The 23,595-nt window shown below is 43.6% G+C and overlaps 1 protein-coding gene across 2 annotated transcripts in view; it reads left to right on the top strand.

Moving 5' to 3' along the window:
* Positions 1 to 4,072: 4,072 nt before the first annotated feature.
* The window catches only part of BFAR (bifunctional apoptosis regulator), a 39,020-nt gene continuing 19,497 nt past the window's right edge, over positions 4,073 to 23,595 (top strand). The window contains exons 1-3 of one of the 2 annotated variants that reach the window (XM_066382568.1): positions 4,073 to 4,310; positions 19,492 to 19,822; positions 21,893 to 22,097. In XM_066382568.1, the coding sequence (XP_066238665.1) occupies positions 19,566 to 19,822; positions 21,893 to 22,097 (462 nt within the window). In that variant the 5' untranslated portion in view covers positions 4,073 to 4,310; positions 19,492 to 19,565. Of the gene's footprint in view, positions 4,311 to 7,853; positions 7,954 to 19,491; positions 19,823 to 21,892; positions 22,098 to 23,595 lie in introns of those variants that run through there. The other variant, XM_066382569.1, reaches the window with a different exon arrangement.

The following is a 23,595-nucleotide window of genomic DNA, read 5'->3' as shown; positions in this document are numbered from 1 at the left end:
GAGTGCAAACCACTGTGCTTTTTGAAAAGAAGATAACCATTATTTCCCCGCCCCAGAAGGAAATATTAAGTACTCTAAAAAACAAATAAGAGTCTGGTCATATTTTCCCCATAAGGTCCTGTTACATAGGACATGGGTCTCAAAGTTTGGGCCATTCTTACTAAATACTATTCTTGCTAAATGTTAAAATGTAGCACAGTATTTTTCAGATCAACTGTAAACAAGATGAACTTGACAGGAATCCAACCACATAAGTATAGCCAACTGCAAAGAAGAAATCCAAACATAATTTACCAATAAGCAATGGCTAAGCCTCCCTTTCAGAAGACAGAGCTTTGGATATGAATCCTCTGACTTGCAGTAAATAAAACGATGTTGGGACAACTGTATCTCATTTTTGAATAAAACACCCCCAGCAATGAACCTCATGAGTTTAGTAATAGGCCCACAAGAAGGCCTTTCTCCTTATCTAAATCAATGGAAACTTCTCCACCCCTCCCCCTCTCCTTCCTCTCTATCTCTCTCTTCTCCTCCCGCAGCCAAGGCTCCATTGGAGCAAAGTTGGCCCCGGGTGCTGAGGATGGCTCTGTGGCCTCTGCCTCAGGCGCTAGAATGGCTCTGGTTGCAACAGAGCAACGCCCCACATGGGCAGAGCATCGCCCCCTGGTGGGCATGCCGGGTGGATCCGGGTCAGGCGCATGCGAGAGTCTGTCTGACTGCCTCCCCATTTCCAACTTCAGAAAAAAAATTAAAAAAATAAAAAAGGACAAAGGATTTAACAAATAGTTCTCCAAAGAAGATATATAAATGACCAAGAAGCACATGAAAAGATGCTCAACATCATTAATGCAAATCAAAGCCACAATGAGACACCATTTCCCACCCCATTGGGTGAGAAATTAGAACTTTGTGCAGTGTTGATGGGAATGTAAAATAGTGCAGCCATCATGGAACAGTATGGTGGTTCTTTAAAAATTAAAAATAGCATTATATAAGGCAGCAGTGCCACTTCTGGGCATAAACCCAGCAGAACTGAAAGCAGAGGTTTGAACAAGTATTTGTACACTTATCTATTAGCAGTGTAGTCACAATAGCTAAAAGGTAGAAACAACCGAAGTGTCTATCAACAGGTGAATGAACAAAATGTGATACATACATACACTGGAGTATTATTCAGACTTAAAAAGGAAGGAAATTTGCCTTAGACCAGGGCAGCTAGTAACTCTCCAGGTCCTGAGTGAGAATGGTGCAGAATGAAGAAATAAACTCAGAGAGAAGAAAGGATGGGATCCAGAGGCCTCTGCAAGCTGATGGCAAACCAGAGCAAAAGCAAAGCCCCTGGTCTGCTTTATTATACAGTGCAGAGCCATGTGCAGATAAGGAAGTCTCTGATACAAAGTCACACATCTGAGGCATAAACAGGAATCCCCCACCATGCATAACTGAAATCAACCAACATCAGAACAAACAAAGGGTGAGAGGAAATGCATGTAAATTGCCTCTAGCAACTTCATCAAACAAGTAGGGATGGGACAAGTAGAAACACTCCAGCATCACAGCTAACACGGAGGTGTGGGGAAAACAGTCTATAGCAACCCAAGAAAGCACATGAGGTGGGGGGTTGGGCAGACTGTTAGCCCACTGCTAGACCCGCACACCTTGGTCCCCAAAAATGTACACTGCAAGGACCCTGTCAGCTTGCAGTCTCCAACAGAAATTCTGACATAACTGGTGGTAGCACAGTGGATAGAGTGCCAACCTGAGGGGCTGAGGTCCCAGGTTCGAAACCCCAAAGTCGCTGCCTGGTTCATATGGCTTGAGCATGAGATCATCAACATGATCCCATGGTTGCTGGCTTGAGCCCAAAGAGCACTGGCTTGAGCAAGGGGTCACTGGATCGGCTGGAGCCCCTGGGTGAAGGCACTATTGGAAGCAATTAATGAACAACTGAAGTACCACAACTACAAATTAATGCTTCTCATCTCTCCCTCTCTCTCACTCTCCAAAAAAGGGAGGAAATTCTGACATGCTACAACCTAAATGAACCTTGAGGACATTATGCTAAGTAAAACAAGCCAGTCACAGCCCTGGCCGGTTGGTTCAGCGTTAGAGCGCTGGCCCAGAGTGTGGAAGTCCCAGGTTCAATTCCCCGTCAGGGCACACAGGAGAAGTGCCCATCTGCTTCTCCACCCTTCCCCTCTCCTTTCTCTCTATCTCTCTCTTTCCAGCAGCCAAGGCTCCATTGGAGCAAAGTTGGCCCAGGCACTGAGGATGGCTCCATGGCCTCCGCCTCAGGCGCTAGAATGGCTCCAGCTGCAGTGGAGCAACACCTCAAATGGGCAGAACGTTGCCCCCTGGTAGGCATGCCGGGTGGATCCCGGTTGGGTGCATGCAGGAGTCTGTCTGACTGCCTCCCCACTTCTGACTTCAGAAAAATACAAAAAAAAATAAAATAAAAATAATAAATAAAATAAGCCAGTCACAGCAAAATACTGTACAATTCCAGTTATATGTGGTACCTCAAGTAATCAAAGTCATAGGACAGAAAGTAGAATGGTGGTCACTGTTGTATTGGAACAGCGAGAAACAGACATCTTGCCACACAGTCAATTAGCCAAATTAGGGAGTCTTTAATGCTGGCCGGCAACCACACGGAGACCTAACTCGTTCAAATCAATGCGGAGCTAATTACAGTCTGAGACTAGCTTATAAAGGCAAAATTACACACTGATTGAGGAATGGGGAGGAGAGGAAGCATAGCAGTAGGACAAAGCAGTGAAACAAGCTTTCTTACAATGTTTATCCACAGGGTTAATTCAGGAGAAACATTCTGAGAACACCTGCTACCTTGCAAAGCTAGCCCAAGGCCATAGTCTTGGAAACCAGCCTCAAGGCCAGAATTAGGGAGTCTTTTTAGAAAAAGTAAGTTCTGCTAAAAGTCTCTGTTTTAGAGAAAGCAAGTTCTGCCAAAAATTATTTATGCTAAGAGCCTTTCTTTTCTATATTTCAGTTACCAGCCCTGGCAGGTTGGCTCAGCGGTAGAGCATGGGTGGGCATGTGGAAGTCCTGGTTCCATTCCCAATCAGGGCACACAGGAGAAATACACATCTGCTTCTCTACTCGTTCCTCCTCCCACCTCCATCTTTCTCTCTCTCTCTCTCTCTCTCTCTCTCTCTTCCCCTCCTGCAGTTGTGGCTCCAATGGTTCAAGCAAAGTTTACCTCGGGCACTGAGGATGGCTCCATGGCCTCACCTCAGGCGCTAAAACAACTCGGTTGTGGAGAAATGGAGCAGCAGCCCAGACAGGCAGAGCATCACCCCTTAGTGGCGGGTGGGAAGCATGCGGGAGTCTGTCTCTGCCTCCCCCACTCAATTAATTAAAAACAGAAGAATAGTGGTGACCAGAAGCTGGGGAACCATAAGGTGTTAAAGGGACATAGAATTTCAGTTTAGGAGGAAGAAAAAGTCCTCGAGATGGATGGTGATGGATTCACACTGCACAACAGTGTGAATATAGTTAATACGACCGAACTGTACACTTAGAAACGGTAACTTTCGTGTTAGGTATGTTTTACCACACACACATACAAAAATACTGGTATTTATTCCCGGAGTATCCTCCAGATAATGAGTTCACAAACTCCTGGCACCGGCACAGGTCATTACCAATCTTTTTGCTCTGACAATTTGATAGGTAGAAATAGTCATCCAAATGATATATTTAAAAACCTCCAGAACGATTTAAAACAGATAAATAGGCATGAATTCTCAAGGGATCAAGACGCCTTGAGAAAAAACGTACTAAGGTCATTTTAATTTCTATTCTTAATACTGTAAACGGAACTTTCGCCACAGTCCTGATTTTCTGCATAAAAACGTGAAGGCAAAAAAAAACACAAAACTATGGGAAGTACAGTGTGGAGTTGTAATACTGCTTTAACTTCTGCGTACATGTATTTCGTCCCGGTTTAGAAACAGCTGCCAGAAAGTAACGACCACACAAACACGCGTCAACCTCGCCGTGTTACGGTCTGGCTCCTCTAGGTCCCTGAAGAGGAAGGGGTGGGACCGACGGTAGTACGCATGTGTCGAACTCTTTGGCCGGGGAGTGGCCGCTCTAGGCAGCGAGGAGGTCGCAGGGTTCAGGGGGCTGGGAAAGGAGTGCGACCTCTCCTCTATGGTCGGGGGTCCGAGCCACCCTCGCTGGGCGTCTTAAGTTACTTCCGGAAGTGAAGTTGCCACCTCCTCCTCTGCTTCCGCGGGGTCCAAGCTGCTGACGACCGCCTGGTTGACTCTGGGATGAGCGCAGTGGTAAGCGGGGGCGCGGCGGCTGATAGCGGGGGCGAAGACCCGGCCTCGATTTGGGGGAGGGGTGTGGAGGATCGACGTGGGGTTTGAGGTCCGAGCAGGGGCGCGAAGCTTTCTTTATCCAGGCCCGGGTCCTGAGTAGCCGCAGTCCTATCCTGGATGCGCGGACTCCTGCTTGGCCAACTTCCCCGTCCCTTCCCGAGAGCCCTTTGTCGGCACGACGGGTCGCTGGGCCTGGCCTGTGTCCCCTCGAGGGTCAGCATCAGCCTTTCGCTCCAGAATATCGCCACGGTGAGAGGGAAGGGGCGTCGCTTTCACACACCCTGTAGGGGGTCGACGGGACGCTAGCCCCAGGGGAGCACCTGCCGCAGCTTGGGACAACGCGTCCAGAATTGATTAGGCTCCTGATAAATGCCAGGCTGGGCTTCAGGTCAAATTGGCAAGGCACTACCTGCCACCGAGCGGAACGATTGCTCCGGTTTTAAAATAGGGTAACGGACACGCAGAAAGGTGAAAGTGAAACCGCACAGTCACACTGGGAATAGGTTAGAACCAGCTCTGTGATTCCGAGCTTACGGGAAGAAATATGAATTTATGTAAATGGTGTTTTCTTTTAAAAAAAAAAATTGCAAGTGAGAGTCAGGCTGTGGGTATAACGGGGAATCTTTGGCAGGGCAAGAGGCGGCTCTGCCAATGCCTTAAGCGGTTGCTCTCTTACTTTAGTGGGGAGGAGAAAGTGAGAGCCTAGAACCTGTCCTGCTCTCAGATGTCGCCGTTAGGTCCTCCCCACCAAACTCATTGGTTGGTCTATTGGGGTTTGCCATGATGTCACACTTTGAAAGGCCAATAGGAAGGAGGTTTACTCTCTGCTCCAGCCCCAGGCACAACCCAGACCCTCCCCGGAGTGCAGGTGCTTAGTGAGCTATTCTGTTTTTCTTTGTTAATGACTGTTGTGTAAACAGCCAGTCTGGGTGCGATTCTTTTATCTTTCTTTCTTAAGCTCCAGTGCTTGGTCCTGGCACTACTAACATAGCTGGCACTCAGTAGGTTCAACTACTAATAATTCTTTTAGTAATACCTATCAACCATACGGTAGATTCTTTCTGACTATCTATGGATAGAAGTTATCACTTAAACCTCATTCAGAGTAGATATTATCATCCAGAACTCATAAATGGGAAATAAGAGGCTTGGGGAGACCTGCTTTGGATGGGACCTGCTTTGGAACCGGGTCTGTCTCATTCCAAAGACCATACTGACTCAACTATACCAGCTTCTCCAAGGAAACTGTAATCTATGAGATGAGGAAACATGCACAAGTAAAGGTTTGCTAATACACAGAGGTAGAAAGGATTAATTAGGGTGTTGGGGGGCAGTTAGTCATTAAAGATGTTCAAGTGAAAGTTAACTTGGGTCCTGTCAGCTGGACACTTTTGACCCAGCAATAATGTGGAGCTGTGTTACAGATGGAGGGAACAGTGTGACACGGAAAAATAAGCAAGGAGCAGGAATTAATATGTGTGACGAGTGTGAATAGGTGAATAGTAGGGGATAATCACAATAATAGTGATACTTAACACTTAAATTACACTTACTATGTTTCAGGCACTATTCTGAGTGCTGTGCACATGTTAATTCAGTTAACCCTATCAGGAAGATACTATGAAAATTCCCATTTTTACAGAGGAATTAACTAATAAGCAGAGGTTAAGTGACTTGCCTAAGGTCACACAACTAATAATTGGTGGAGCTGGGATTGAACTCATTCTGGCTCCAAAATTTGTACTCTTACTTTAAAAGTTGTGTTGATTGCTAACAGGCCATAAAGGTTATTAAATGATAGGCTTACAACTATGGATTTTAATTATTCATAGTTGGGAAGTTTTTGAGCAAAGGAATGGCTTGACCAGAATTGTGTTCCTTGGCCCTGGCTGGTTAGCTCAGATGGTTAGAGCATCATCTGGATACACCGAGGTTGCGGGATTAATCAGCGGTCAGGGTACGTACATGAATCTACCACTGAATACATAGGTAAGTGGAACAGCAGATCGATTTCTCTCTCTCTCCTTCTCTCCCCCCCACCCCCTTCCTGTCTAAAATCCATAAATTAAAAATAAAACAAAGAATTGTGTTCCAGGAGGATGTTTTGGGCAGTGGTGAGAGGGGAGACACTGGAGAGAAGAGCAAACGAGATTAATAGTGTTATTGAAACTTGATTTTGTTCACACCTTACCCGTACCTTGTCCGAACACAGATTTAGGTTATAGAAGTGTTTATTTGTAGAGGCATACCTCAGAGATACTGCAGGCTTGGTTTTGATTCCAGGCCACCATAATAAAGTACCACAATAAAGCAAGTTGGTGGAAGGTCTTGCCTTCAGTTTGTAAAAAATCGCAACATATGTGAAGTACAGTGGATCGAAGCACAGTAAAAGGAGATGTGCCTGTATGGGTCAGTCTGGGTTCCCAAACTTCTGCACATACAAGAATCTCCAGAGGGGCTTGTTTAACATGTATATTCTTGGGCCTCTCTCCAAGATAACCTTAGTGCTATTCTCTTTCCCAGATAGCCCCAAACTTCCCAGGTGATTCTGATGGAGGTTCTAAGAACTTAGTGAGATAGGGAGTCAAATTTTTGTTGATCTGATTTTCATCTTCAAATTTCTAGAGCCCAGCTTTGTGCCAGTGACTCTCGGGTATGATGATAAAATTCTATAGGTTGGCCCTGGCCTGTAGGCTCAGTGGATAGAGCGTTGGCCCAGTGTGCAGATGTCCAGGATTTGATCCCCATTCAGGGGACACATGACAAACAACCATCTGCTTCTCTCACCGTCCTTCTTGCCTTTCCTCTCCCCAACCCCCTCCCTTTCCTCTCCCTTTTCCCTTACCCCTTAACCCTCACTCTCCCCATTCTTTCTCTCTTCCCCTCACAGCCAGTGGCTCAGTTGGTTCGAGCATGGCCCAGGCACTGAGAATAGCCTGGTTGGTCCCAGCATTGTCCTCAGGAGCCAAGGATAGCTTGGTCGATTTGACTATTAGCCCAAGATGGGTTGCCAGGTGGATCCCGGTCGGGGCACATGTGGGAGTCTATCTCACTATTTCTTCACTTAAAAAAAATTTTATGGGTTGGTTTCTGACCTCAAGGAACTCAGGATTTGTAGAAGCAAAGACTACTCAGACAACAGTGTACAAAAAGAGTAAGAGCAAGCTAAACCTGAACGGATATGTCAATTTATAATATAATATGTGAAATCATAACAGAATAGTTTAAAAGCAGTAGTTAAGGTGTGGTTTATTGGTACCCTCAATAGTTTTTGATCACTTTCTGACTTACTGGCTATCTACAGCATTTAATAGAGGATAGGTCATTGAATATATACCACGTGACAGAGACGAAAGGACAGTCTCTAGAGAGAGCCAGAACGCCCTTCTCAGTGTGTCCTCCTCTTGCCCAACACTGTTCTCGGGCAATAAATCACTAAATCACTGGGCCTCAAAGTTCAGGCAGCAAATCACGGGGCCTCAGAGTTCAGGCAGCAAGTCAACATCCAGTGAGCTAGCTAGCTACCTTTGCCCTAGTGATTTCTGACCCCATCCTAAAAGAAAATCTGGCTGTTTGGAGTTGGAAAAACGAAAGGTTTTGTAAGGTAAGAACCTGGAAATGCTTCTCTTTTGTAAATGAAAGACAATTTTTACAACATGCCAGAAGTGAACATAATAGTCTTTTTTTATTGCCATTTCTGACCCTTGCCTTACTTATATTTGGGCAGATTTTTTAAAAATTCATGGTCGCTAGAAATGCATAGTCAAGCCTAACCTGTGGTGGTACAGTGGATAAAGCATTGACCTGGAACACAGGTGACCAGTTCGAATCCCTGGGCTTGCCTGGTCAAGGCACATACAGGAAGCAACTACTACTAGTAGATGCTTCCTACTTCTTCTTTCTCACTCTCCCCTCTCTCTCCCCTCTCTCCAAAAATCAATCAGTAAAATCTAAAAAAATAAAGAAAAGAAATTCATGGTCACTCTTTGAATATTTAATAATGTCGGTAATACTCTACCTGTGTTTCTAGTGGTATCCCCAGAGGGGTGCCGGAAATGGGGTACTCCCAACCACCCTCACCTCTATATTTATTGTGAATGTTTCTTATTTACCTCATGGAACAGCATGCTCACCTTAACAGTCACATGCAGGAATTCATGTTCCAAAATGTGGTGGTGTTAGATTCCAGTTTGTTTTCTCTGGTTTGGATTTCTCAGCTTTGCAGTAGCAGCTCTATGATGTGGCCTATCTGATAAAGGAGCAAATTAGCCCTAATAACTGTTATTGATTATATTATTGGGCTAATGTAGTGTTAGGAGAACAGACTTTTAAGTCAGACCAGGATCTGGGCCTCCGTTTTCTCATCTGTAAAATGGAGATGATAATAATAGTTATTCCATAAGATTGTTACAAATTTTTCACATTACAAAGGCTCGGTGATTATTAGCAATTGTCAATATTCGCCGTTGTCAGATAATATGTAATGAGAAGACATTGTCTGATTAGATTAGACCCATATTAAAACTAAAATCTTTTTATTCTTGCAGTGCATATCTTTGCTAAGATATGATTGAGATTGTAATTTTCAGGCTGGAATTCCTATAAATTTGTCTTTCAAAGGATTATTCCTAAAACATTAGGTATGAATGTACTATAGTTATATTTAGAATCTTGTTGAATGAAAAGGTAGAACCATAATTATATAACACTGAACAAAGCAGATTGAAGATTATGACCTCTAAAGAGTTAGCAATCATTACATAATGAGACCTTTAAAAAAAATTATTTGGGAGAGGAAGGGGAAGAGCAACATCTATTTGTTGTTCCACTTATTTATGTATTTACTGGTTGATTCTTTTTTTTTTTTTTTTTTTTTGTATTTTTCTGAAGTTGGAAACGGGAGGCAGTCAGACAGACTCCCATTCGGATCCACCTGGCACGCCTACCAGGGGGCGATCCTCTGTTGCAACCAGAGCCATTCTAGTGCCTGAGGCAGAGGCCACAGAGCCATCCTCAGCACCCGGGCCAACTTTGCTCCAATGGAGCCTTGGCTGCAGGAGGGGAAGAGAGAGACAGAGAGGAAGGAGAGGGGGAGGAGTGGAGAAGCAGATGGGCGCCTCTCCTGTGTGCCCTGGCCAGGAATCGAACCTGGGACTCCTGCACGCCAGGCCGACGCTCTACCACTGAGCCAACCAGCCAGGGCCTACTGGTTGATTCTTGTATGTGCCCTGACCGGAGATTGAACCCACAACCTTGGTTTATTAGGATGATGTTCAGCCAACTGAGCCAACTACCCAGCAAGGGTCCATAACGAGATCTTGGTAAGCTAAAGTATAAAAATTCTTAAATTCAGAATTAATGAATTCTTCTTTGATAAACTCAGTAAAAATTGTATTATTTATTTTCTTAAATATTGGGTGACTAAAGAATCAAATAGGTAACAGCATAGGAACCATGAGATAGTAGCCCTCTGGGTAAATCCATAGATAAGTACTTGACCAAGTCAGACAAATGACTTTGCTACCAAGGGAGGAATAGCCAAGTTCATTCCAGGTTCTTCTTCTTCTTCTTTTTTTTTTTTTTTTTTAAAGATTTTATTTATTCATTTAGAGAGGAGAGAGAGAGAGAGAAGGGAGGAGCAGGAAGCATCAACCCCCACATATGCCCCGACCAGGGAAACCAGGGTTTTGAACTGGCGACCTCAGAGTTCCAGGTCGACGCTTCATCCACTGTACCACCACAGGTCAGGCAGGTTCTTTACATAGAATTAATAATTGGGAGATTGTTTACATCCCAGCTCCCTTATTTTTCTATAGGTTTTCTTCAGAGTGTACATGTCAGTTAAATATTTCTTTGGAAAACCAGAAAAGGTTATGGCAATAGATACCTTGGAATTCCCCAAGTCATTGGAGACTGATGATTCCTATTGGTTGAGCCAACAGACCGAACCCATGAACATTTTAGAAAAGGTCCACTATACAGTTTGGTCGTATCTGTGTAACCATGCCATATTTCACATATTAATGCTTTCTAAGATTGTATGCCATTTGTTGACATTGAAATTTTAGAGATGGTGTGTTCCTCAAGAAATAATATCTCTGCAGGTGTTTTAAAAGTTACATTAGCCTGACCAGGTGGTGGCGCAGTAGATAGAGCGTCGGACTGGGATGCGGAAGACCCAGGTTCAAGACCCTGAGGTTGCCAGTTTGAGCGCGGCCTCATCTGGTTTGAGCAAAAGCTCACCAGCTTGGACCCAAGGTCTCTGGCTCGAGCAAGGGGTTACTAGTTCTGCTGTAGCCCCGCGGTCAAGGCACATATGAGAAAGCAATCAATGAACAACTAAAGTGTGGTAACGAAAAACTAATGATTGATGCTTCTCATCTCTCTCTATTCCTGTCTGTCTGTCCCTATTATCCCTCTTTCTGTCTCTGTAAAAAAAAAAAAAAGTTACATTGGTGAGCTGTTGGAACAAGTTGTTGATTATATGGCATGGGCATGAGAATAACAACTTCAGGGATTCCTAAATCACCCAGCTGGAATATGATATGGAAGAAGGGACTGCATTTATTGAATGCTTCCTAACTGCAAGAGCTAACATGTGTTCTCTTTTTTTAAAAAAAAATGTTTATTATTCATTTGAGGAGAGAGAGAGAAGGGAGACACAGAGGGGAGGAGCAGGAAACATCAATTCCCATATGTGCCTTGACCAGGCAAGCCCAGGGTTTTGAACTGGCGACCTCAGTGTTCCAGGTTGAGGCTTTACTCACTGCGCCACCACAGGTCAGGCTAACATGTGTCCTCTTAATGTTCATGACAGCCCTGTGAGGTGGTCAGTGGTAACCCCATTTCTTGTATATGCTAATGTAAGACTTGGAGAGGATGAGTTATTTCCCTCTAATCTTGTGGTTCCTAAAGAGTGGAGCTGGGATTCAGAACCTGGCCTCAGATTTTAAAACAGGTGCACTACACTGTCTCAGAATCAGGAAGTAAATAATAGCTACAAAAAAATTAAAATAAGTGCCTTTAAAGAACTTGTACAAAATATTTGATTCATAGACAAGCCCACAAACTCACTCCATTCATTTTGACCTAGGTGTCTGGGGATATGACAATAAAGCCAACTTAGAGTTTTTAGACTTACTCCTGCCCTGAGCGTCATCCAGAGCCTTTCACACACAGACTCTGCTGAGCAGGGTTATCTAGCTTCTGAGTCCAAAACAGAAAAGAAACAGTAATATAAAAAATTGTTGAAGACCTCATAGGCAAATCAAGAGACTGGAAAAGTATAAGCTGACAGAACTCCAAAAGCGTACTAGCCGTAGGCCAGTAGATCTGGAAACACCATACACTCATCAGTCCACTCTGAAGGGATCACCTTATGGCACTGAGCATGAAAATTCAGTTATCCCCAGGAGTGAGGCAGGTAATAGAAATGAGGAAAGCAGGTGGGTGAGGACTGAGGCAACCTGGAGCCCAGCTTGCCCTGTCTGAAGGGGCCAGCCGTTTCTCAGCCTGAGATATTCTTGTCATACAGAATGGGAGCCCTGTATTGCTAGATTTTCATTGTTTTTTCAATAGATGCCAAGAATCTGAATATTTTTAAAGTAAAATCTGATTTTAAAAAATACTGGCACCCACTTCATATCACACACTCATACAAAAACTTGGCGTGTAGTTTCAGAATATGCATAGACTTACTTGAAGCACCTCTATAAAAATCTGTTGAAGCCACACTTTTTGTCGGAAACCACAGCTCTTCAGTGACTCCGTCCCCAGAGGTTTTGCTGTACAGCACTGTTAAATTTTGTGGTGTTTAATCTATCGGTTTAAACTTGCCTCTGCAGTTTGGTAGACTTTTCCAAACCCAGCCGTTCTTCCCATTAGGTTTTTGTTTGTGTTTTGATTGTTGCGAGCGGAGAAGGGAGAGACAGAGACGGAGAAACAGGAACATCGAGGTGTCCTGTATGTGCCTTGACCTGGGATCAAACCTACAACCTCTGTGCTTCAGGATAACGCTCTAACCAAGGGAGCTATCCAGCCAGGACTTCCCATTAGTTTTCAACTAGGTAATTAACACTTATAATTTCATGTAATGATTAAACATAAAGTGTATCCATTTGAATGGGACACTGGGCATGAGAATAGAATGACTCTCCTTATCCCAGTCATCTTAACCGACCCCCCACCTTGTTGCCCCTGAGGCCTTTGAGACAATTGGAAAAGACCAGGAGGCTACAGGGATATTGTAACATGCTTACTTGTATGTCAAGAGCTCAGAAAGAGCCAGGAAGCTCACAGCTCCAACCTGCTGATGAATGCACGGAGAACAGCTTATAAACATCCCAAGGAATCCCGAGCCTTCTCCTCAGAGGCCTTTAATCATTGCCAGTGTGGGAGGGCGTGTCTACCCAAGTCAGAACACCACAACTGGGAATTTCAGTGTCTGAGCTGATTTTATCATTGAAAAAGCACTCTCAGCCTTTAAAAGTACTGCTTTTTTTTGTTAATGGAAGTGACCCTAATACGTACAGATAGAAACAGCAGAAAAGATCAACTGAATTTGGTTAAGATGTATATTCTTTCTGTTAGCTTTCACTTTTTGAATACAGGCTAAAATGAAATTAGCCAAATTCCTAATACCTAATCAAAGTCAGTGCAGTTTTTAGTTAAGAACAATTATAAAACAATTATTGGCCAAGTCAGTTTTTCAAAATATGACTTACAAAGCACACTTTTGATGTCAGTGGGTGGTTTGTTTTCTCGCATGAAAAACAAACTTTCAGATCTGGTAAGCTAGGAAGTAACTACTGGTACATTCTAGTTTTAAAAGTCTCATTTGTGAGAAATTAACTTCAATATATGATGTCATTTCTCTGCCTCTGCAAATGACTGAAATCCATACACTTGGCCTCATTATCAACTCTCAGCTTCAATTTGTGTCTCTAGGTGCAGTTGTGTGTCACCTCAAACTCAGCTCTTCCAAAATTCAGCCAACCCTTCCAAGATTGGCCCTGTTTGTTTACAGCGAGTGACCCATTCCTATCAAATGTTCTGTTCTTCCCCAGTTTTGAAACCTAGCCAGCATCTTGGATCTTACTTCTCTAGCTACCAAACCCCATAAATTATCTTTTGGATAGATTTATCCCTTTTATTTGTTTGCCATGTTCATTTTTGTCACCTTAGTTCCAGCAGTGACAACAGTTTGCTTGTAACTGTCCCAGCCTAGCCCTCCTTCCGGATGAAATTTAGCATCCTAAAGCACAGTTGCTGATCTCCTTGACTGCTGAAACTTTTTTTTTTAATTTATTTATTCATTTTAGAGAGGAGAGAGAGAGAGACAGGGGGGAGGAGCTGGAAGCATCAACTCCCATATGCGCCTTGACCAGGCAAGCCCAGGGTTTTGAACCGGCGACCTCAGCATTTCCAGGTCGACGCTTTATCCACTGCGCCACCACAGGTCAGGCGACTGCTGAAACCTTTATGTGCTCCCATTGACCCACCTGTCATTAACCAGGCACGTAAGACCCTGTGTCAGACCTGTGTCTCTCGTATCACTCACTGCTCCCCATGAAAACAGAAAGTGGCGCCTAAGTTGGGCCCATCTTTTCTGAACCCTTGCCCAGCCATCACTGGAAGCCTGTATCTTTCCTTTGACACTGAATCCAGATGTGATCATGAATGCACCTGAGGGGCCTGCCCAGTGTCCAAGCTCATAAGAGATATTCAGTAAATAGTTTGTTATTTCTTGGGGTAATCCTATCCACATGGTAGTAGTTTAATAACTACTAGCCAAATAAAGGAACTACTCAAAATGATTTTTTCCCCAAAAACCTATATATAAAATCTCTCTCTCACTTCCTTTGCAGTTTGAAGAGAGTGTCTAAAGCACTTAGAAAAATTTTAAGTGTTCCTAAACATACAAATAATGAGCAAATATGATTATCAGAAATAATTTAGGGCCCTGACCAGGTTGTTCAATGGGTAGAGTGTCATCCCCTGCACACCAGAGTCACAGGTTCTATCCCATGTCAGGGCATGTACAAGAAGCAACCAATGAGTACACAACTCGATGAAACGACTAAGTAGAACAACTATTTGATGCCTCTTTCTCTCTCTGCCCCTCCTCCACTCTCTTCCTCACTCCCCCGACTCCTCCATCTTTCCTCCCCTGCCCCTTTCCCCCTTTCTTCTTTCTCAAATCAATAAAAAAATTTTTTATGTATATTCAAAAAAAAAAATTTAGGCCCTGGCCAGTTTGCTCAGTGGTAGAGCATTGGCCTGGCGTGCAGGAGTCCCGGGTTCGATTCCCGGCCAGGGCACATGGGAGAGGCGTCCGTCTGCTTTTCCACTCCTCCCCCTCTCCTTCCTTTCTGTCTCTCTCTTCCCCTCCCGCGGCTGGGGGCTCCAATTGAGTTGGCCCGGGCGCTGGGGATGGCTCTATGGCCTCTGTCTCAGGCGCTGGGGTGGCTCTGGTTGCAGTGGAGCGTCGCCCCCTGGTGGGCATGCCGGGTGGATCCCGGTCGGATGCATGCAGGAGTCTGTCTGCCTCCCCGTTTCCAATTTAAAAAAAATACAGCCCTGGCCGGTTGGCTCAGCGGTAGAGCGTCGGCCTAGCGTGCGGAGGACCCGGGTTCGATTCCCGGCCAGGGCACACAGGAGAAGCACCCATTTGCTTCTCCACCCCTCCGCCGCACTTTCCTCTCTGTCTCTCTCTTCCCCTCCCGCAGCTGAGGCTCCATTGGAGCAAAGATGGCCCGGGCGCTGGGGATGGCTCCTTGGCCTCTGCCCCAGGCGCTAGAGTGGTTCTGGTCGCAACATGGCGACGCCCAGGATGGGCAGAGCATCGCCCCCTGGTGGGCAGAGCATCGCCCCATGGTGGGCGTGCCGGGTGGATCCCGGTCGGGCGCATGCGGGAGTCTGTCTGACTGTCTCTCCCTGTTTCCAGCTTCAGAAAAATGGAAAAAAAAATACAAAAAAAAAAAAAAATTAGAATTTGTCATTAGGAACATTTATTGACTCTTTTTCTTCCAAAAAGCTTTTTTTTTAATTTTTATTTATTTATTCATTTTTAGAGAGGAGAGGGAGAGAGAGAGAGAGAGAGAGGGAGAGAAAGGAGAGAGAGACACAGAGAGAGAAGGGGGGAGGAGCTAGAAGCATCAACTCCCATATGTGCCTTGACCAGGCAAGCCCAGGGTTTCGAACTGGCGACCTCAGCATTTCCAGGTCGATGCGTTATCCGATGCGTTATCCACTGCGCCACCACAGGTCAGGCCCCAAAAAGTTTTTAATGAGCCTATACGAAAGGCTCATTAAAAACTTTTTGGAAGAAAAAGAGTCAATAAATGTTCCTAATGTTTTCCTCTTTACTACCATTTGTTGTGAATAACTGTATTACTTTAAATATATATTTAAATTAACACTAAGTTTAAAATCTAGTTCTGTTTATTCTCTGAGTTGAAAATCTCCCATTGGTGTTAAATCAAAAGGAGTGCAATGTATTTTTTATAACTATATATGTATATTTTACAATTATTATAATGTCATATATTTTCATTAAGATCAACTTGATAAGTACAGAAAACCAATACAGTCTTGACCCTCCTCACCCAACACACCTACTACTAATATTTCATTGTATTTTCTTCTAGTATTTGTTTATAGATTTGCTTACTTAAAATATAGTGTTATCATGCTCTATGTTAAAATTTTCACCCTATAAAAGGGAATAACATTCTCTTGTTCCTGCATTTGAAAATCAGATGAGTTGCCACATGCCAGGCTCTGTAGTACGTACTTTACTTGCATTCTTTTATTTCATTCTTAAAACCTCCCAATGAACACCTGAAATGGAATATAATATTGAATGTCAACTGTAATTGAAAAAAAAATTTTTTTTTTTTTTACAGGGACAGAGAGAGTCAGAGGGATAGATAGGGACAGACAGACAGGAACGGAGAGAGATAAGAAACCTCAATCATCAGTTTTTCGTTGTGACACCGTAGTTGTTCATTGATTGCTTTCTTTTTTTTTTTTTTAATATTTTATTTATTGATTTTTTAGAGAGAGAGACAGAGAGAGAGAGAAGGAGGAGGAGCAGGAAGCATCAACTCCCATATGTGCCTTGACCAGGCAAGCCCAAGGTTTCGAACCAGCGACCTCAGTGTTCCAGGTCGACGCTTTATCCCACTGAGCCACCACAGGTCAGGCCAATTGTTTTCTCATATGTGCCATGACCACGGGCCTTCAGCAGACTAAGTAACCTCTTGCTCGAGCCAGCGACCTTGGGTCCATGCTAGTGAGCTTTTTGCTCAAGCCAGATGAGCCTGCTCTCACGCTGGCAACCCCGGAGTCTCAAACCTGGGTCCCTCTACATCCCAGTCCGACGCTCTATCCACTGCGCCACCGCCTGGTCAGGCAAAAAAAATTTTTAACATTGATTCAGTGATACAGAGTGACCCATATTCGAAGGTTAATATGGACTCTTCTGCTCATCAAATGGTCATAAAAATTTTTGGAATCTTCAAAAAGCTCCCAATGAAGTAAATACTATTACCACTCCCATTTATACATGAGAAAACTGAGGCTCATAGAAGTCCAGACCCCACAGCTGGTAAAGGGCAGAGGCAGGGTAAGAACCCAGGCAGCTGAGGCCTGAGACCTGTGTTTGTAACCACTGCCTGCAAAGCATAATCTGTGAGCTCTTCTCTGTGTGACCAGTGTGGCTGACGGAGAGTAATTTACCTTTTTTTTCTTTCAATATAGCGATATTGAGAAACTCACCCACTAGTGCCTACACTGTGATAATGCCAGGAATAGTATGAATAATCATTTCTTTAGGCCCTGTTTATGCCACACACCATTCTCGCCACTTGACTCTCATTGTCTCTAAACCTGACAGTAAGTCGTGAACGTTTTTGTACTGACTGTTACCACCATTTCACAGTTGAGAAAAAAGCTCAGAGCTCAAGTAACTTATGCATAGTCAGAACTAGTGAGGTGGAGAGTTGAGATTCTAACTCAGGGGTCCCCAAACATTTTACACAGGGGGCCAGTTCACTGTCCCTCAGACCATTGGAGGGCCGGACTATAAAAAAACTATGAACAAATCCCTATGCACACTGCACATATCTTTTTTATTTATTTTTATTTTTTGCACATATCTTATTTTAAAGTAAAAAAAACAAAACGGGAACAAATACAATATTTAAAATAAAGAACAAGTGGCCTGACCTGTGGTGGCGCAGTGGATAAAGCGTCGACCTGGAAATGCTGAGGTTGCTGGTTCAAAACCCTGGGCTTGCCTGGTCAAGGCACATATGGGAGTTGATGCTTCCTGCTCCTCCTCCCCTTCTCTTTCTGTCTCTCTCCTCCCCCCCCCCCCCCCCGTCTCTCTCTCTCTCTCCTTTCTCAAATGAATAAATAAAATAAAAATAAATAAAAATAAGGAACAAGTAAATTTATTATTTTCTTTTCTTTTCTTTTTTTTTTAGAACAAGTAAATTTAAATCAAACTGACCAGTATTTCAATAGGAACTATGGGCCTGCTTTTGGCTAATGAAATGGTCAATGTGCTCCTCTCACTGACCACCAATGAAAGAGGTGCCCCTTCTGGAAGTGCAGCGGGGGCCAGATAAATGGCTTCAGGGGGCTGCATGAGGCCCTTGGGCCATAGTTTGGGGACCCCTGTTGTAACTTCACGGTATTCTTTATCGTATTGCCTCTTAATGAAAAAATCTACTGAGACCCAGATGAGAATAAGAAGGTAATAGACCTTTCCATTTGCATATTAGTGACATTAGCATGTTTCTCTGGCACCAAATTGGCCAGATCAAGAAGACATGATATGCATGTTCGGGTTGATTTGGGGGAAAGGGTAATATTGAGCCATAGGGGGTTGAACTGGCACAGCGTACCTCATAAACAAGGCTTCACTCACTTCCCAGAAAGCTCCTGTGGGAGCCTCTGAAATAAAATGTTTATAAAATAAATAATTACCTAATGGAAAGGCAGATTTGTTTGGACAAAATGTGTTATTTACATGAAATATATCTGTTATTGCTAACTCCAGATATTTTCTGGGCCAAGGAACTGGTTTATTTAAAATCATACACATTGAGCCTGACCGGGCGGTGGCGCAGTGGATAGAGCGTCAGACTGGGATGCGGAAGACCCAGGTTCAAGACCCCGAGGTTGCCAGCTTGAGCGAGGGCTTATCTAGTTTGAGCAAAAGTTCACCAGCTTGAGCCCAAGGTTGCTGGCTCGAGCAAGGGGTTACTGGGTCTGCTGAAGGCCTGTGGTCAAGGCACTTATGAGAAGGCAATCAGTGAATAATTAAGGTGTTGCAATGCACAACAAAAAACTAATGATTGATGCTTCTCATCTCTCCATTCCTGTCTGTCTGTCCCTGTCTATCCCTCTCTTTGACTCTCTCTCTGTCTCTGTAAAAAATAAAAAAATAAAATCATACACATTGAAATAATTTTAATTGGAGAAAACTGAGGCTAGAGAAATTACATTTTAAAAGAAGTTATTGAAAGAGTGGGATCTAGAATTCTTGACACCACCTCCCAAGTCTAACTTTCCACTACACCTGGCAGTTGAAAAACTGCACTATACTATTTTGCTTTACCTAATTTTCAAAAAATAGACAAATAGGCCAGAAAGAAATTCAGTGATGTTTATCTGATTTTTGGAATGTGAAAAGTGTGAGGAGGGGAGATACTGAGACAGACTCCCACATGCGCCCTGACCAGGATTGACCTGACAACCTTATCTGGGGCCAATGCTCGACTACCGAGCTATTTTTAGTTCCTGAGGCTGATGCTCTCAGACCAACCAAGCTATCCTCAGTGCCCGGAGCTATGCTTGAACCAATTGAGCCACTGGCTTTGGGAACGGAAGAGGGAGTGAAAAGAGAGTAGGAGGGGGAGAGAAGCAGATGGTTGCTTCTCCTGTGTTGAACCCGGGATATCTATAGGCCAGGCTGACACTATCCACTGAGCCACTGGCCAGGGCTAGAATGTGAACTGACAGAAATCAAATGTGTCACATTTAAATATCAGCTTTAATCGAATGGCAGTAATCTCAAATATCTACTAAACTATTTGTCCTATTTTTGTTGCTGTCTCTTCTTTTTTTCTAGATTTAATGATGCTTTGCAGCAATTTTCTAAGTTTGAAATTTTCTATGCTTGTGGATCCCAGAATTTGCTAAGAGATGGAGGAGTCTCAGCAAAATGATTTGAACACCCTTGAGAAAGATGACCCTCTCAAGAGCACCAGCCCTCAGATTTCTGTTAGTGAATTTTCTTGCCACTGCTGTTATGACATTCTGATTAACCCCACTACCTTGAACTGTGGACATAGCTTCTGCCGGCACTGCCTAGCTTTATGGTGGGTCTCTTCGAAGAAAACAGAGTGTCCAGAATGCAGAGAAAAATGGGAAGGTTTCCCCAAAGTCAATATTCTCCTCAGGTATGCTCAGTCGATATTGGTAGCACGTACAGCTTGTTTGATATGGTTTCTCTTACTGGTGCAGCCATGTTTGAAAAGGCCAGAGGCACAGAGCTGACCTCCACCGTGGTCATTCTGGATCTGCTGGAATGTGAATCAGGGAGCTCAAGGACCTGAAAATCCAGACTCCCTTCCTCATAGGTGACTGTGATTTATTATTTACTATAAATAAAAGAAAGACATTCTGGTTATCAGACCATTGCTTTTAATCCTTTGCCATATAATAACTTTCTGTTGATTTATATTCACCGAGAACATCATAGGTGTAATGGGGAAAATGGTATGACTGTACAATTCTGAGTAACTGGTTTGCTGATGATTTTTATAGTCCTTGGTTCTCATGCATAGCATCACACAAAAATGGCAAGACCCTTCAGATAGCAGGTGATTCCAGTCATAGTGTTTGCAGTGTTTAAAGTTCTTTGGGGATGTTGCTTATTGTGAGGTCTTTTAGGCTATATTCCTTGTCTCTTCTTTGTTGTCTTAATGGTATCAACAGAGTACCAGAAAGTTCCATGAAAACATTCATTCAACATTCTCTTTATCACAGGAGATGTATTATTTACAAACACTTTGCTTTTACCTCTCAGCCTTATTTTACCTGAGGGTTAATCTTTAATTGAAGGAGAGTTCTCTGAATTTGTGTAATTGAAAATGGAAAGAACCCTACAGTATGACTTGACGGTTGGTGTTTTTCTTACTACTGAACTTCACTTTTTTCATTTTTATAAATTAATGTTTAATAACATAAGCAATATATATATATATATATATATACACACATTCATTTGTTTACATTCTTTTCAAAATAGTGGAATGTTACTGATAAAGCTAGCGATCCCTTTGACCACCCCCACCCCCGCAATCTTACAATACTTCCTTCATTTTTCCCAGAGTAACTTCAGTTATGACTTAGTTGTGACTTCTTTCAGATTTTAAATCTTTTTTTTTTCTTTACACAGACAGAGAGAGAGAGAGTCAGAGAGAGGGATAGATAGGGACAGACAGACAGGAACGGGGAGAGATGAGAAGCATCAATCATCAGTTTTTCGTTGCGACACCTTAGTTGTTCATTGATTGCTTTCTCATATGTGCCTTGACCACGGGCCTTCAGCAGACCGAGTAACCCCTTGCTTGAGCCAGCGACCTTGGGTCTAAGCTGGTGAGCATTTTTTTTTGCTCAAGCCAGATGAGCCCGTGCTCAAGCTGGCGACCTCGGGGTCTCGAACCTGGGTCTTCGGCATCCCAGTCCAACGCTCCATCCACTGCACCGGTGCCTGGTCAGGCTGATTTTAAAAATACATTTATAGCCCTGGCCAGACAGCTCAGTTGATTAGAGTGTTGTCCCTAAACTCAAAAGTTCTCGGTTCGATCCCTGGTCAGGGCACATATAGGAACAGAGCAGTGTTTCAGTCTCTTCTCCCTTCTTCTCTCTAAAAATCAATAAGTAAAATTTTAAAAATTGAAATATATTACACATATGTGTGCCAGTAGGAAATGCACAGATATTCTCATATCAGTGGTATTCTATCTGTATGATTCTAAAGTTCAGTGTTTTCACTGAATAATATGTATGTCTTAAATATATCCCTCTTGATAGACAGTGATATCCAGTAAATTCATTTTTTAAACTATGTAGTGTTCCGTTATATGTATATACCATGTTTAGTTAGATGTTTCCCTAACAGTGAACATATAGATCATTTCTCATTTTTTGCTGTTTCCGAAGTACTAGAGTATTTGTATATTATTAAATGTTGGCTTGACTTGTGGCGGCATAGTGGATACAGCATCAACCTGGAACCCTGAGGTCACCCGTTCAAAACCCTGCCTTGCCCAGTCAAGGCACATATGAGAAGCAACTATGCACTGATGCTTCCCACTACTCCCTCCTGCCTTTCTCTCTCTCTCCCCCACCCAAAATCAATAAATAAAATCTTAAAAGAATGTTGACAGTTTTGTTTTAGCTTTTAAACATTACAAATATATTTAGTAAAACAACTCTCATGATTTTTTTTCTGTTCTCCATAGGGATGCCATTGAAAAGTTATTTCCTGATGCCATTAAAATGCGATTTGAAGACATTCAGCAGAATAATGACATAGTACAGAGTCTTGCAGCCTTTCAGAAATATGGGAATGATCAGATTCCTTTAGTTCCCAACATAGGCCGAGTAAATCAGCAGAGAGGAGGGGGATTCTTTTCCGGAGTGCTCACAGCTTTAACTGGTGTAGCAGTAAGTGTATCACTTTTTCTCTGTCCCATACCCTCCCACAATTTCTACTGAAATCAGTTCTGTTGAAAAACACCTCAATGATGACATAGCTGTATGTGGTAATTCAGTGCATACCGTATTTCCTCATGTATAAGATGCACCCTTTTTCGAAAAATTTGGAGTCTAAAAACTGGGTATGTCTTACACAGTAGTTGTGGCATTTCAAATGCCATAGATGGGGCCCTGGCCGGTTGGCTCAGTGGTAGAGCGTCGGCCTGGCGTGCAGAAGTCCCGGGTTCGATTCCCAGCCAGGGCACACAGGAGAAGCGCCCATCTGCTTCTCCACCCCTCCCCCTCTTCTTCCTCTCTCTCTTCCCCTCCTGCAGCTAGGCTCCATTGGAGCAAAGATGGCCCGGGCGCTGGGGATGGCTCCTTGGCCTCTGCCCCAGGCGCTAGAGTGGCTCTGGTCACAACAGAGCAACTCCCCGGAGGGGCAGAGCATCGCCCCCTGGTGGGCGTGCCGGGTGGATCCCGGTCGGGCGCATACAGGAGTCTGTCTGACTGTCTCTCCCCATTTCCAGCTTCAGGAAAAAAAAAAATGCCATAGATGGAACTGAGGATGAGGCAATTTATGAAGACAGTGATTCGTCATCAGATACAGATGAGGACAAGCTAATGGATGGGAGTTTTGACAGTGATGAGGAGTTGTATGAGTTATATGATGAATAAAACTTGAGTTCAGTAACATTATGAAATACATTTTTTTTCAAATTTTGGGCCCAAAATTAAGGTGCATTTTATACATGGGGAATATGTTATACATGGAGAAATATGGTACATTGAAATCTTTTGGGTTGTATGATTCTGTGGGGATGTTGCTTACTCAAGACAACATAACAGTCAGAGCCCAGAAAATGTTAGCTTTCTCATTTCATCTTCCTCATAACCTATGCAATAGGCACCATTATTATTCCCATTTTAGAGTTGAGGAAATGGGTGATAGAACTGGAATTTGACACCATGTTTAGAGTCTTAAGCACAGCACTTGACTAACTTCCAATGTAAAGACTATTTCCTTTTTTTAAGTTGCATGCCACAGAAATCTAAATGTACATCAAAATTACAACTAGCCTGACCAGGTGGTGGCGCAGTGGATAGAGCGTCAGACTGGGATGCAGAGGACCCAGGTTCAAGACCCTGAGGTTGCCAGCTTGAGCGCGGGCTCATCTGGTTTGAGCAAAGCTCACCAGCTTGGACCCAAGGTCACTGGCTTGAGCAAGGGGGTTACTCGGTCTGCTATAGCCCCACGGTCAAGGCACATATGAGAAAGCAATCAATGAACAACTAAGGTGTCGCAACGAAAAACTGGTGATTGATGCTTCTCATCTCTCTCCGTTCCTGTCTGTCTGCCCCTATCTATCTCTCTCTCTGACTCTCTCTCTGCCTCTATAAAAAAAAATTACAACTAAACTACAGGACAGTCGTCATTCAGAACCGCCTGAAATCTAGCTGAATGGAA

The sequence above is a fragment of the Saccopteryx leptura genome, chromosome 4 (assembly GCF_036850995.1).
Source record: "Saccopteryx leptura isolate mSacLep1 chromosome 4, mSacLep1_pri_phased_curated, whole genome shotgun sequence".
Taxonomy (NCBI): domain Eukaryota; kingdom Metazoa; phylum Chordata; class Mammalia; order Chiroptera; family Emballonuridae; genus Saccopteryx; species Saccopteryx leptura.
This window is presented reverse-complemented; position numbering and strand designations above follow the sequence as displayed.